This window comes from Sitodiplosis mosellana, unplaced genomic scaffold (assembly GCF_009176505.1).
Source record: "Sitodiplosis mosellana isolate CC-2019 unplaced genomic scaffold, AAFC_SMos_1.0 Smas_scaffold_6197, whole genome shotgun sequence".
Lineage (NCBI taxonomy): Eukaryota > Metazoa > Arthropoda > Insecta > Diptera > Cecidomyiidae > Sitodiplosis > Sitodiplosis mosellana.
Window position 1 is genome coordinate 806,896 of NW_022601438.1, and position 11,712 is coordinate 818,607.

At 36.2% G+C, this 11,712-nt stretch overlaps 1 protein-coding gene across 5 annotated transcripts in view; it reads right to left on the reverse strand.

The window, feature by feature from the left end:
• The window catches only part of LOC129577504 (uncharacterized), a 36,460-nt gene that overhangs the window by 1,332 nt on the left and 23,416 nt on the right, over window positions 1-11,712 (reverse strand). The window contains exons 1-17 of one of the 5 annotated variants that reach the window (XM_055464725.1): window positions 11,342-11,534; window positions 11,131-11,201; window positions 9,239-9,470; window positions 8,937-9,158; window positions 7,347-7,661; window positions 6,918-7,031; window positions 6,054-6,122; window positions 5,892-5,930; window positions 5,383-5,445; window positions 5,082-5,267; window positions 4,968-5,009; window positions 4,390-4,422; window positions 3,950-4,322; window positions 2,771-3,877; window positions 2,473-2,699; window positions 2,234-2,391; window positions 71-350 (exon numbers count right to left, since the gene is read on the reverse strand). In XM_055464725.1, coding sequence (XP_055320700.1) covers window positions 71-350; window positions 2,234-2,391; window positions 2,473-2,699; window positions 2,771-3,877; window positions 3,950-4,322; window positions 4,390-4,422; window positions 4,968-5,009; window positions 5,082-5,267; window positions 5,383-5,445; window positions 5,892-5,930; window positions 6,054-6,122; window positions 6,918-7,031; window positions 7,347-7,661; window positions 8,937-9,158; window positions 9,239-9,470; window positions 11,131-11,201; window positions 11,342-11,420 — 3,610 coding nt within the window. In that variant the 5' untranslated portion in view covers window positions 11,421-11,534. Of the gene's footprint in view, window positions 1-70; window positions 351-1,764; window positions 1,905-2,233; window positions 2,392-2,472; window positions 2,700-2,770; window positions 3,878-3,949; window positions 4,323-4,389; window positions 4,423-4,967; window positions 5,010-5,081; window positions 5,268-5,382; window positions 5,446-5,891; window positions 5,931-6,053; window positions 6,123-6,917; window positions 7,032-7,346; window positions 7,662-8,936; window positions 9,159-9,238; window positions 9,471-11,130; window positions 11,202-11,341; window positions 11,535-11,712 lie in introns of those variants that run through there. The other 4 variants (XR_008689011.1, XM_055464723.1, XM_055464724.1 and 1 more) reach the window with 4 other exon arrangements.

Here is an 11,712-nt window from a genome sequence, read left to right on the forward strand (position 1 = left end):
GTCGATTTGAAATCAACTAGAGATAACGGTTTAAAGTGCCCAACGGTCAAATTTGCAAGCAACACTCTACCATTTCCGTAGCGGTTTGAATACTGGCCACTCGAATATCCATTTTCGTATGGCGACATTTGATGATGACGGCCACCGTTGTCGACGTTATAGTAGTGTGATTTCATTGGGGCATGTGACAGTGGAAGTGTTTGTTGTGAACTGGACGATGTGTTCATACGCGAACCGTTTCGCTTTTGTTGTTTCTCATCTGATGGAATATGCGATCCATCGACCGTGTCAAATGCATAGTTTGTATTCGCTGAATAATCCTTCCATGCTGAATTCGGTATTAATTTATCCTGTAACAATAGACAATTGATTAGTAATAAAATTGGAACATTCAACAATAACCACGCGAAACATTTAAATTTAGTGAAAAACCGTATTCAGTTTGTGAACCGTGATTGATAAATTAATGTTTGAATATACAAGTAAACAATTCAATTCCGTCTAATATGTACGTATGACTATATGATTACAAAGCAGGAAAAATTAACAGCGAAACGCACGTCTTGCATAACTATTGATGTTGTGTCGGCCACAAACGATTTACAAGGTTAATTCTTCGGGAATATTCAACCTGTGCTTCTCTCCCATAAGAACCAATGTATTTGACGTGACAGTGAATAGCGGTAGCGACTAAATAAGATCTGCGGTATATTTAGCAACTATTCAGCGGCGCGAATTTAAATATTTGACATTTAGTAGTTCAAACTATTTCGCAATAGTACGTAAGTTATAAGTGTCACACACAGCGTGCTTGTTACACATTTATATTCTCTTTCGTTATTGAATAAATTATATTTTTATGAAAATGCCCACAAAACGATATTGCAAAATTAAATTGTGTGAACATGAATTTGGTACTTTTTTGGAAAATATTTCATTCTTCAAGTAAGTTTTAAAATTTTCACACATTTTCCCCAAAACGCAAGTGAAGTATGTTAAGCAACATTGAATATATCGTTTTGGTTCGAACCATAATGATCATTATTGAAAAAAATTGTTTGGATGTTTATTAAAATAAAAAACACATTTACACAGAGTACCTAAAGAAGCTGAATTGAGGAACGTTGACAGAATGTCATGTAGTTCTGACAATCAACCACGCTGTCTAATTAGGCGCTACCGCTATCTCGCGCCGCTCAAAAGCACAAGTTGGGAATATTGAATGTGCGTTGTCATTGAAGTCACGCGTTTAATTGCATTATTTCATTTCAATTGACTGAGTTATCAAATTAGCGATTTTCATTTCAAATCAACAATGGACAATCAAATCAAGCGTAATAGTGTTTCGAATAAGAAATAATTGCTTGTTTCATGCAATTGAATAGTTTTTTTTTTCATGTTTCATATTTATTTTTATAGTTTACGCGCAAAATTAATAAATTATGATGTAGTCACATGAAACGAATGAAAACATACACACGAAAAATGCACTCTTCAATGCATCCCCTGAATTTACAACCCAAAAAAATCACTGTTCTAATTGACATGCAACACAATTTGAAACAATACAGAAACATATAGTAAACACACCCAAACACTATGTATATATGTATGTAAAAAAACACATAAAAAGTTCAATAAACATATGATATGATAACAATAAATTAGTGAAATTATAGTTGTTGTTTTTTTTTTGTTGGTTTAAATAAATAGAAAAAAAAATAATTAAACAAATTAAGAAAAAAAAGAAAAAGCAAACAGTACCAAAAGTATATATCGTTTAGTTTTGTTCGGGAAGGGGAATAGTTTTGTGTGTGTGTGTGTGTGTGGGTCTAAATTGAACAGTTTTACAGGTTGCTTGACTGCTGACCGATTCGGTAATCCTTTGGGATAGCGTAAATCAGCTAAAAAATGTATTTATAAATAATTCTTCGTTTAATGCACTTCACTATCCAAATCCATTTTGTACAATTAAAAAAGTGCTTAACATATGATTTTATTTCACATGCCTAACTCATTAAATTTTCCATTTTATTGGAACCAAAAAAAAAATTATTGAATTTACATATTTTCGGCATTACAATTTTTTCTCATATAAAATGCTTCATTGCCCAAAGCATCGTCGAACACATCTTTTTCGAAATGTGCGCCGATACATCGGACCCTCCGAGAATTTGAAGCATCTAAGGTGTATAATGCCTTTTTTGAAAGCGAAAAAATTCATTAAATTTACCTTTTGATTTCGACTTGATGAAGAAGTTTTGTAAATGGTGCATGCGGCTTGTAATAAAGCCACAAAGACTAGAGCTGCGATCAATCCAATAACCGTGTACAATCGAACTTCTGATAAATTGAAAAATGATGTTCTTGCTTCATCCTCTTCAAATTTGTCTATATAAATTAAATAATGGAACGGAAACATTTAAAACATGTTCAAAAATTAAACTGGAAATAATGGAATGTTTTGCTTACGATCCAGTGTGCGGAAATGCAAAAATCCGGGGTCAACAGTCAATGCGCCCAACTTGGCCGACTGAATGCTATTGAGAATGGTGTCTTTGATAACTTTACCATCTTCTTCGGCATCCGGTTCGCCTTCTTTCAATTCATTGCTATCGGTAACCTTAACGGCTTGGCTCTTTTCGTAGGCGGCCTTATCGAAAAGAACATTCATCTTTGCAATGACTGCATTTTTGTCTCTGTTGAAAACGAATTGAATTTACAAATGAGTTTCAGAACATTTCCAAACCACAGTCATAACAAAACTTACTTTTCAAAACTGTTTACTTCGGTTTCGGTATAACCGGGGATATGGCTTAGAACACCTGCCATCGAATTGGCAATTTGGGATGCCAAACTGTCGAATTCAGGCGTTCCTTTTGCTGGCGACTCAAACGATTCAGCTAAATTCATTAATTTTACACTGACCGCATACGCCAATTGACTAGGCCCTTTTTCTACTGGCAATATACTATTGTCGATCAATTCGCGACCACACGATTTGATGCAGATTCTTGAATCGGTAACCACCGGCGTCTGCTCATGTTTGCTCATCTTCTTATTGACGGCATTAAAACGGCCGCCAAGCACCGGGAACATGAGGTACAGACATTTATCGTCGGTGAATGATAGATCACTTCTGTCGTTTGTTTCGCGTTTTCGTGTGAATTCAAGGAATGTCACACCGTTTTGAATGCGCCCAGAAATGTTATGGATATTTTGATTGTCGTCGAGTTTGGGTGCTGTGTAGCCGGTAATCCAAGTGTCCATCAAGAATGGTCTACCATTTGGATCGACCCATCCGATAATAGCATCAGTTTGCGACATTTTTTCGTCATCGCTAAAACCTACTCCAGTCCATGTTTTTGTGTTTGTGGTTTGAATGCGGAAACGGAATTCATCGCCGCGACCAATTGTCTGCCACGATGCATAGTATTCACAATTGAATTTTTCCGGTTCACAGGTGCGTGGATATTTCCATTGACCTTCGCAATTGTTGTCAAGAACATTCATCGATGCATCCGTTCCATTTGATCCAGAAGCAGCTTTCGGTTTGGTGTCTTCGAAGAAATTGATTTGAGCTACTCCGCGTTGTGTTTTGTGACCGTGATATTTTAATTCGTCTGGTTGGTAGAAATTTCGCTTCGATGCTGATTCCTTTTCCAAACCAGATGGTGGTGAATGTACATATCTTCCCGGCTCTTGACCTAAGGCCCAAATTACATGCATCAAATCATTCACAATCGAATGATCGGCTATGTCTTTTGATTCCAATTTTCTACGGAATATGATTGTCGTTACGCCATTCTCTTCAAATCCACCAGTTGCTGTCAAATCATTTGATCCACCCCAGAAACTATCTTGACGCGGTGTTGATCTGGAAAACAGTTGTGTGTTTCAACGAACATTAGAAATGCAGCCAAATCGAATGCAGCAATAGCAATTTTACCTGTCTCTCGTGTAGTAATCCAAAATTCGGCTCGTTTGGTTTCTAGCTGTTCCAATGACAATATCGGTACAGTCCATTGGATTGAAGTCGTGTTTTGGTGCATACTCGTGTGAAATGTATTCAACATTTGGCTTGTATGATGATGAAGGCTCACCCTCTGGCTCACTTGATGGCTCACCTTTTGGCTCACTCGACGGCTCACCTTTTGGCTCACTCGACGGCTCACCTTCTGGCTCACTCGAAGGCTCACTCGACGGCTCACTCGACGGCTCACTCGATGGCCCACTCGACGGCTCACTCGATGGCTCACTCGATGGCTCACCCTTTGGCTCACTCAATTTAGATCCCGGTTCGGGATGGCCGCCTTCTGGAGCTTGGATGTAGAAATTCACGATTAGCACTTTGAGAAAAACATAAGACGATGGTGTTTTTTTACTTACTTGATTCAGGCTCTTTCTCTGGCGATGGGGGCTCTGTTGAAATAAAAATCGATGATAGATTTGTTAATTATCAAGATAAGAATGATTAATCTAAATGTTTCTAGGAAAAATCGCAGGGATATCACTACACTAACAATAATATTATTTGCAATCTAAAGTGCGTCCAAATATTGAGCACCAGTGTGCACGCTCGTTGTGCAAAAAGCACGGTCGTGGACGCATTTACCTCTCGCTCACATTGTCAAACATTGAGTAGTGTCAAACATTGTCGTTGAAATGTATGGCGCTATTCGTTTGACAGCTACTGGATGAGACTACCGGTGCGGAAAAAACATACACTTGTGTTGTTAGCAGATCATCAAAGACTCGAGTGTTTCATGGCCTCTTTCATGTTCCCAACAAAATTATACCTCTATCATGTAGAATAGCATTGATAAATCGAGTTATGTGCCATAGAACGCTTGAATCTTATAATATTATCGTTGACTCGCTAACAACATAAGTGTAAGTTTTTCTCGACAACATTTATGTAAGTGTTCATAATGTTTCCTCAGATATTTTATCATGAAATAACGCACCTGGTTCAGAGCTACCTTCGGGTTCGCTTGAAGGTTCCGCTCCTATATTTAAAAGAAATATTAAATGTTAATCAAGTTCAAGTTCATCAGAGTAAAAATCATAAAAAAAATTACTTAGAGCCGCTCTGGTATGTCTCTTTGACAAATTGCTTGCGCTTTGAATATTTGGTCGTTCTCTCAATGGAATTACAACGCGTTTAGTTTTATTGAATGAACGTGGTCTGAACGGCTGTGGTCGAAGTGGTGCTGACGTTGTCGAAGAGGTGGGCTCTGTTGCTGGTTCAGTGGTGGCTTCTGGTTCTATAAACAAGTTTTATTTTAGTTGTTTCATATCGCAGCTCATTTCTTCCAATTAATTTCTTTTCAATTCGTTGATTCTTGTGAAAAAGATATTTTCACAAAAGTGTTTTAATACCTGATTCTGGGGTAGAGTTTGACTCTGGTTCACTTGACGGATGTTTACTACTTGCTTCTGGGGCTGAAAAGAATAAGAAGGTATTTGATTAGGTCATTTTAACGCCAGATAAATCACATAAATAAAGAAGAGTTAATTCAATCTTATGTAATGGGCTATTTGAAAATGTGTTCAATTGTTATTCTTTTTCATCCGTTTGTTGGATAAATTATAACTGATCAAAAAAAGCTGTTTCTTATATATTGTTCATTTTTCGAGAAAAAAAATCCCCTTCACATATTTTCTGAGTCTTATTCCCCTGTGTGTATGTGTTAAGTTTGATACACTTTTATCAAACAAATCAAACTTAATAAGAAGTTTATTAACGAAGATCATGATGAATTTAGAATTCTCTGAAATAATCTGATTAGATCATGACACAGTGTTTTGCGGTTCTATTTGAAATCAAAGTGAATCCGACTTCATTTCTAGTGACAAATGCCAAAAGTTATTTTAAACAAGCAAATTACCTGGTTCCTTTTCAGGGGCTTTGCTTTCAGCTTCTGGTTCTGACAATTTTGAAAAAAGAATTAACATTGTTATTGTGACACATTCAAACTTTGTACACATTTGAAATAAGCCTGAATTTTTAACATTGTCATTCAAATGAGCTACTCTCGTCACAGCTTTACCTGATTCTGGTTCTGAGGTAGGCTCGGATTTTGGTTCACTTGAAGGTGATTTACTATGTTCCTCAGCAGCTAGAAATAGAATCGAATTTTTTTTTCTTCTCAGTCACATAAATTGTAAAATTAAATGAAAAAACTTTTTTTTCTGACATAAAAGCAATTTTTAATTCATAAATTGCTTTTATGTCAGAAAAAAATGTTTTTTCATTTAATTTTACAATTTAGAATCGAAAAAACCGGATTATTTTCTGTTCAAAATAATGCCAAATTGATATATTGTGAAACAACAAATTAGTTCAAAGATCATTTAAACTGATACAACCAAATTGTTTGCTGTCAAATCCTGTCTCGCTCACACCAACCGTCACACTGAATCGTTCGTGGACGAATTGCTGTTGGCGTAAAAGAGATGTTGTTCGCAGTAAACTCAGTTTAGATGTTCTTTATAAAACAAACAAATATCAAGAACGTGTGTGTACAGTGTACACTATATGATTGTACTGTGTCATTCGAAGCATAGTAGGACACAAAACAAGCAAAGCAGAAGACAGCAAACAACATCTTAAGAAGTTTCATTGATACCAACGCGAAATTAGTGTTTATCAATATTTCACCACAGCACAATACAGTACTATCTCAGTAATCTTAATTACCAGAAATCCTTATCTTCCAGAAAACTTAGATTTTTCTGCAAAACAAAACTGCTTAAGATTTCTGAGAGAGACAAGTTTTGACATAAGTTTTGATTGAACGCAGGACAAGAGTTGTTGTAATCACAGCTTAAAAACCCCGATTTTTTTTTGGAAATGTCACCTATGCGATGCAATTTTTTTAAGAATGATATTTAACAACGCATCAAAACGTTACCTGGTTCTTTTTCCGGTTCGGAGGTAGGCTCTGATTTAGGTTCCGAAGATGGTTCACTTGTCGATGATGGTTCCGATTCACTTTTAGGCTCAGGCTCACTGCTTCCTTCGGGCGCTGAATATGCAATTAAACCATTAAATTTAAGTTTTTTCCCGAAAATACCGAACGTCATACAATTTTTAGTTTTTATGAAACACATTTTGAGACGATTGCTTTGAGTTCAAAGTCATTTTAATTGTAAACACAAGCACATACGTCAAACCGATATTACGAGATTTGAACCGAATCAAATGCATTTATATATACGAAGGATTTGTAAAAGATTCATTGGATCATTGTCTATTGGATTATTTCATTTTCAAATGATATCAAAATTTATGTCGAATTTAGGGTCTTTTCATGGCAATTTCGTTTAATCAAAAATACTACCTGGTTCCTTTTCAGGCTCCAGTTTTGGTGATTTGGGCTCAGGTTCAGATGTTGGTGTTTTGGAATTTTGACTCAACGAAGCTTTAACCAATTGCTCTGACGGTGATGCCTTTTGGAGCAGTGGAAAATTGCGGCAGGTCGCATTGAGTTTTCGTGGTCTCCATCCCAATCCAACCCATGATGTGCCATTCACAACGGCAACTATTTCAATTTCATTTTTCTCTTTCAATATGCGCCAGTGAATGCGATAGTCAGGTGATAGTTGCTTGGTTGAATATTGTGATAGATCAAGATCCTTTGATTTGATTGGCGATTCTGTAAAACGAAAACTCTTTTGATTAAAGCAGAGGTTGGTTGCAGATAAATTTATTTATATAAATTTCAAATATCAAATAAATTTATCCGATATTTTTCATGCGTTGTGTTGTTCTGACGCATTTGCAGTACATGAACGAGACATCGGCTGTTGTATTGGCAGCCAGCTATTCATCGCAGGAATGAGATTTTTGGTTAGTTCATTTACCGATATTTGTAAACAAGTCTGCCACTGTGTCATATAGTCCATAAGAAATGTGCAGAGACGAAAATGTTCGCCATTTAGTTTTACATTGCCAATACATTAGTTATGGAGATTTTTGTTTTGTTTATTTTTTGTCGTTTGTAAACAAATCTGCATATCTTTTTGCATTGTCTCAACACATTTCTTAGGGACATATACTACGTACAGTGGCAATGTGCAAAAAGATAGGCAGATTTGTTTATAAACGACAAAAAAATAAACAAAACAAAAATCTCTATAACTAATGTATTGGCAATGTAAAACTAAATGGCGAACATTTTCGTCTCTGCACATTTCTTATGGACTATATATACTATGTAGTGACACAGTGGCAGAATTGTTGAGAAATAACGGTAAATGAACAAAACGAAAATCTCATTCCAGCGATAAATAGCTGGCAAATGAGTTAGAATAACACAACGCATGAAAAATATCGGATTAATTTATTTGATATTTGAAATTTATATAGAAAAATTTATGTGCAACCAACCTCTGGATTAAAGAATGAAAATATTGACAAAACTTTTGATCGCTGCCAATTCGATTGCAATCATTTGTTTGATCAAACAAACTTGTTTTGAACTTGAATGGAACGTACTATTTTCCCACGCATTCTAACTACAACTTATTTATGTACATTGTACAATCGCGAATGTCGTTAGATCACTGTGTATACTACTACTACATATGTATAAAATAATATAAGTCGATTTTTAGATCACGTCGTTTTATTCTTTGTTTTTTTTTTCCTTCTGTTGCTTTGTTACAAATGTGTCGGTGAGCATAAAAATGGGAATACAGATCTGTTATAGAAACAACCGAACGCGAGTATAACATGAGCTAATACTGTTTCTAATGCAACTCATGTTACACTCGCGTTAGATGGAAATTCATGCAACGTTCAGCGACACAAATGTATACTTGTATTTTTTGGAATAAATATTTACTACATGCCATTGGCATGATGCCAAAATCAAGAAAAAAAAAATCGCCCAGATTGTTTTGTTAGATTTCAGAAAAGATCTACTCACTTTTCGAGCAATTTGGTCCGAACCATCCAAAGTTACAGTAGCATTGACGTCTCGGCAAAGTTGTTCCATGCAGGTTAATACATTTACCTTGTGCGCCGCAATCGTCGTCTTTTTCGCACTCGTCGTTATACTGGCACCTTGATCCATAATATTTCTTATCACACCTACATCGACTGGCAAGATATTTACCATGTCCCGAGCAAGTTTCGCGGAATTCTTTTCCTGTAATTACAATGTTTGTTTTATGTTAGTTTTTTGTACATGCATTCGGTGGCGTTTGTATGTGATGATGTAATACTTACGGCTTTTGATATCGATATCAGCGCATGACCAGAATCGATACCCATTCGACCATTCATCAGCTTGACGTAAGAGTCGCAATGTGCAATCTATGCACGTAAAATCCGATGGAAATCGTACTTCAAAGCTTTGTGCTGTGACATCGCTGCGAACAAAGTCGGTACCACCGACCGACGGTGTCAAATCCAAAACCGGACGTTCTAAGTGGTCTAGCAATTGTAATCGAAAGCCTCCCTGCCAAAATGATAATTGAAAGTAAACAAAGAATTAGCGCAAAAACCAAAACCAAAACAAGAACAAAACAAAGCAATGAATGAAATGCAGATCTCTAATAACAACTATCTTATCATCGATACAAAATCATCAAATTATTGAAGTTCGAGGACATTTTTCATTCATCAAGAACAGCTTTTTTGTCGGCATATTGTAAAAACAATAATAACATGATTCAATAACAAGAAGAAGAATCTTCATTAATTTGATGTAAACAATTGTTGATAAGGATTTGCGTAGATCGCGTACGGTTGCACCCGTACATTTACGGGATTGGACAATATAAAAGCGGATTGCATTTTTTGGTCAAATCACAGATTTCTATCGACGTTTCGGTTGATCGAAATGAATGCAAACAGCAGAAGATTGGGACGGTATCATTTGTTATGCCGGCAACAAAGCAACCCCGAAAATCTGCAACAGCTTCGTCACCATAACGAATAATTGTAATTTCATTTTGTGTTTCAAATGTCATATGAAGGGTTCCATTGAAAATCGTGTTTAAATAATAAACTTTTTTTTTCATTTATTTTGAAATCGAATTCTATCCACAAAAGATACGATAATAAAACGTGATTGCTACGAGACGTTGAGTCGTTCAGAGCAATTGGCATGTGAGTCAAGCGAAGCGAAATGTCACCGTTGTACTAGCCCACTTTGCGATCTAGGGCACCCAAAACACAAGTGCAAAACATGTGATTCGCAAAGCGATAGCAATTGCTTGAACGATGTACTGGAAATGGCTCAGTGCCTGTACAATTCGAATGGTCTCGATGATTTTTATTGCTACGTGAAATGGGTATGGATAAATGGAATTTCAATCAATTATTATTGATTTCATTTTTTGTTAACAGTTTTCTCGATTACTTTAAATTTTTCAGGATAAAAACACTGGGGACAATGAACGTGGGTGCATTTCAAATTCGCGCGAATATAGTGAGTGTTTGCATAATAAAAAAACTTGTAAATTGTGTATTGCAATCGATACGGATGCTTGTAATGCGCATGAGTTTCCGGCAAATCGTCGAAAATGTGTTCAATGTAACAGTACGTCCGGAGAATGTCCAACCAGATCAGACGCACCAGATTTGGTGGACCAATACTCGGTGTATTGCAAAAATATCACCGACTCATGTGCAATCATCGATCGTAGCGTTGATATTTTCTTGCAGACATGTGCATCGAAAATGGCTGAAAATGACAAAGAATATTGCAACGGCAACGAGGGTCAATGTTCATTTTGTGACGGTGAAAATAATTGTAATTTGAAACAATTCAAACCAACGAACGAGCCAACAACAACAACATCAACTCCACGAGACACATCGAGTACCACGCAACGTTACAGCAACCTCATTCTGTTGGCCATTTTCATCGTCATTTCCGTAACAATGACATGGACCATTTTTGGTGTAGCTTAGTTATAGATTTATGTAAACTATACAAAAGAACGAAAAACCAGAAATAATCAAATGTGAGAAAATAAATAGTCTTCCATTTCGAATAAAAAACATAAATATTCAGTGGATTTCATTTCATTGGCATTTAAATCGTGTGATGATTCGGAATTTTATCTAAGAAAGAAAAAAAGCAATCTTTGACAAGAATTATGGTGACTTACTCTGTGTGGATATGCCAAATGCCAGGTGACATTAGTCGCTGATCCAGCCAAGAATGATGTTCGTATTGAACCTAGAGAAAGAGACGAAGAGAGAGAGAGAGAGAGAGAGAGAGAGAAAGAGAAAGAAAAAAACCGGATAGATAAAATTAGAGAAAGAATATAACATTCAAGCATTATGTGTTCGAAACGAGCGATATGTTCCATATTATACCATAGAGAATATCGAAAGATCGAATTGAGAATGGGTCCCACAAATATGTTTGATCGAGAATAAAAAATGCGACGAACATTTCTCCGTTCGATGTCGAAGGATATCACTGAGTGACTCGTGACGAGTCGTGGTAAAACTGATGTCAGAAACGAGCAGAGTAAAAGTCTCGATAATCTATTCGAAATCGCTTGTTGTTTTCATATTAAATGCCGAGAGAGTTATTACTTTTCCGCACACGAAGTGTGTGAGAAAAGTATAGCGATCGACGTGATAAAAAGTGTGCTAATTTTTGTTGTGTCCACAATAACTTTCGAACCGCTCAAGCGATTTCGCTCAAATTTGGCCAGGAGTCACAATTAGTAAATATCTTG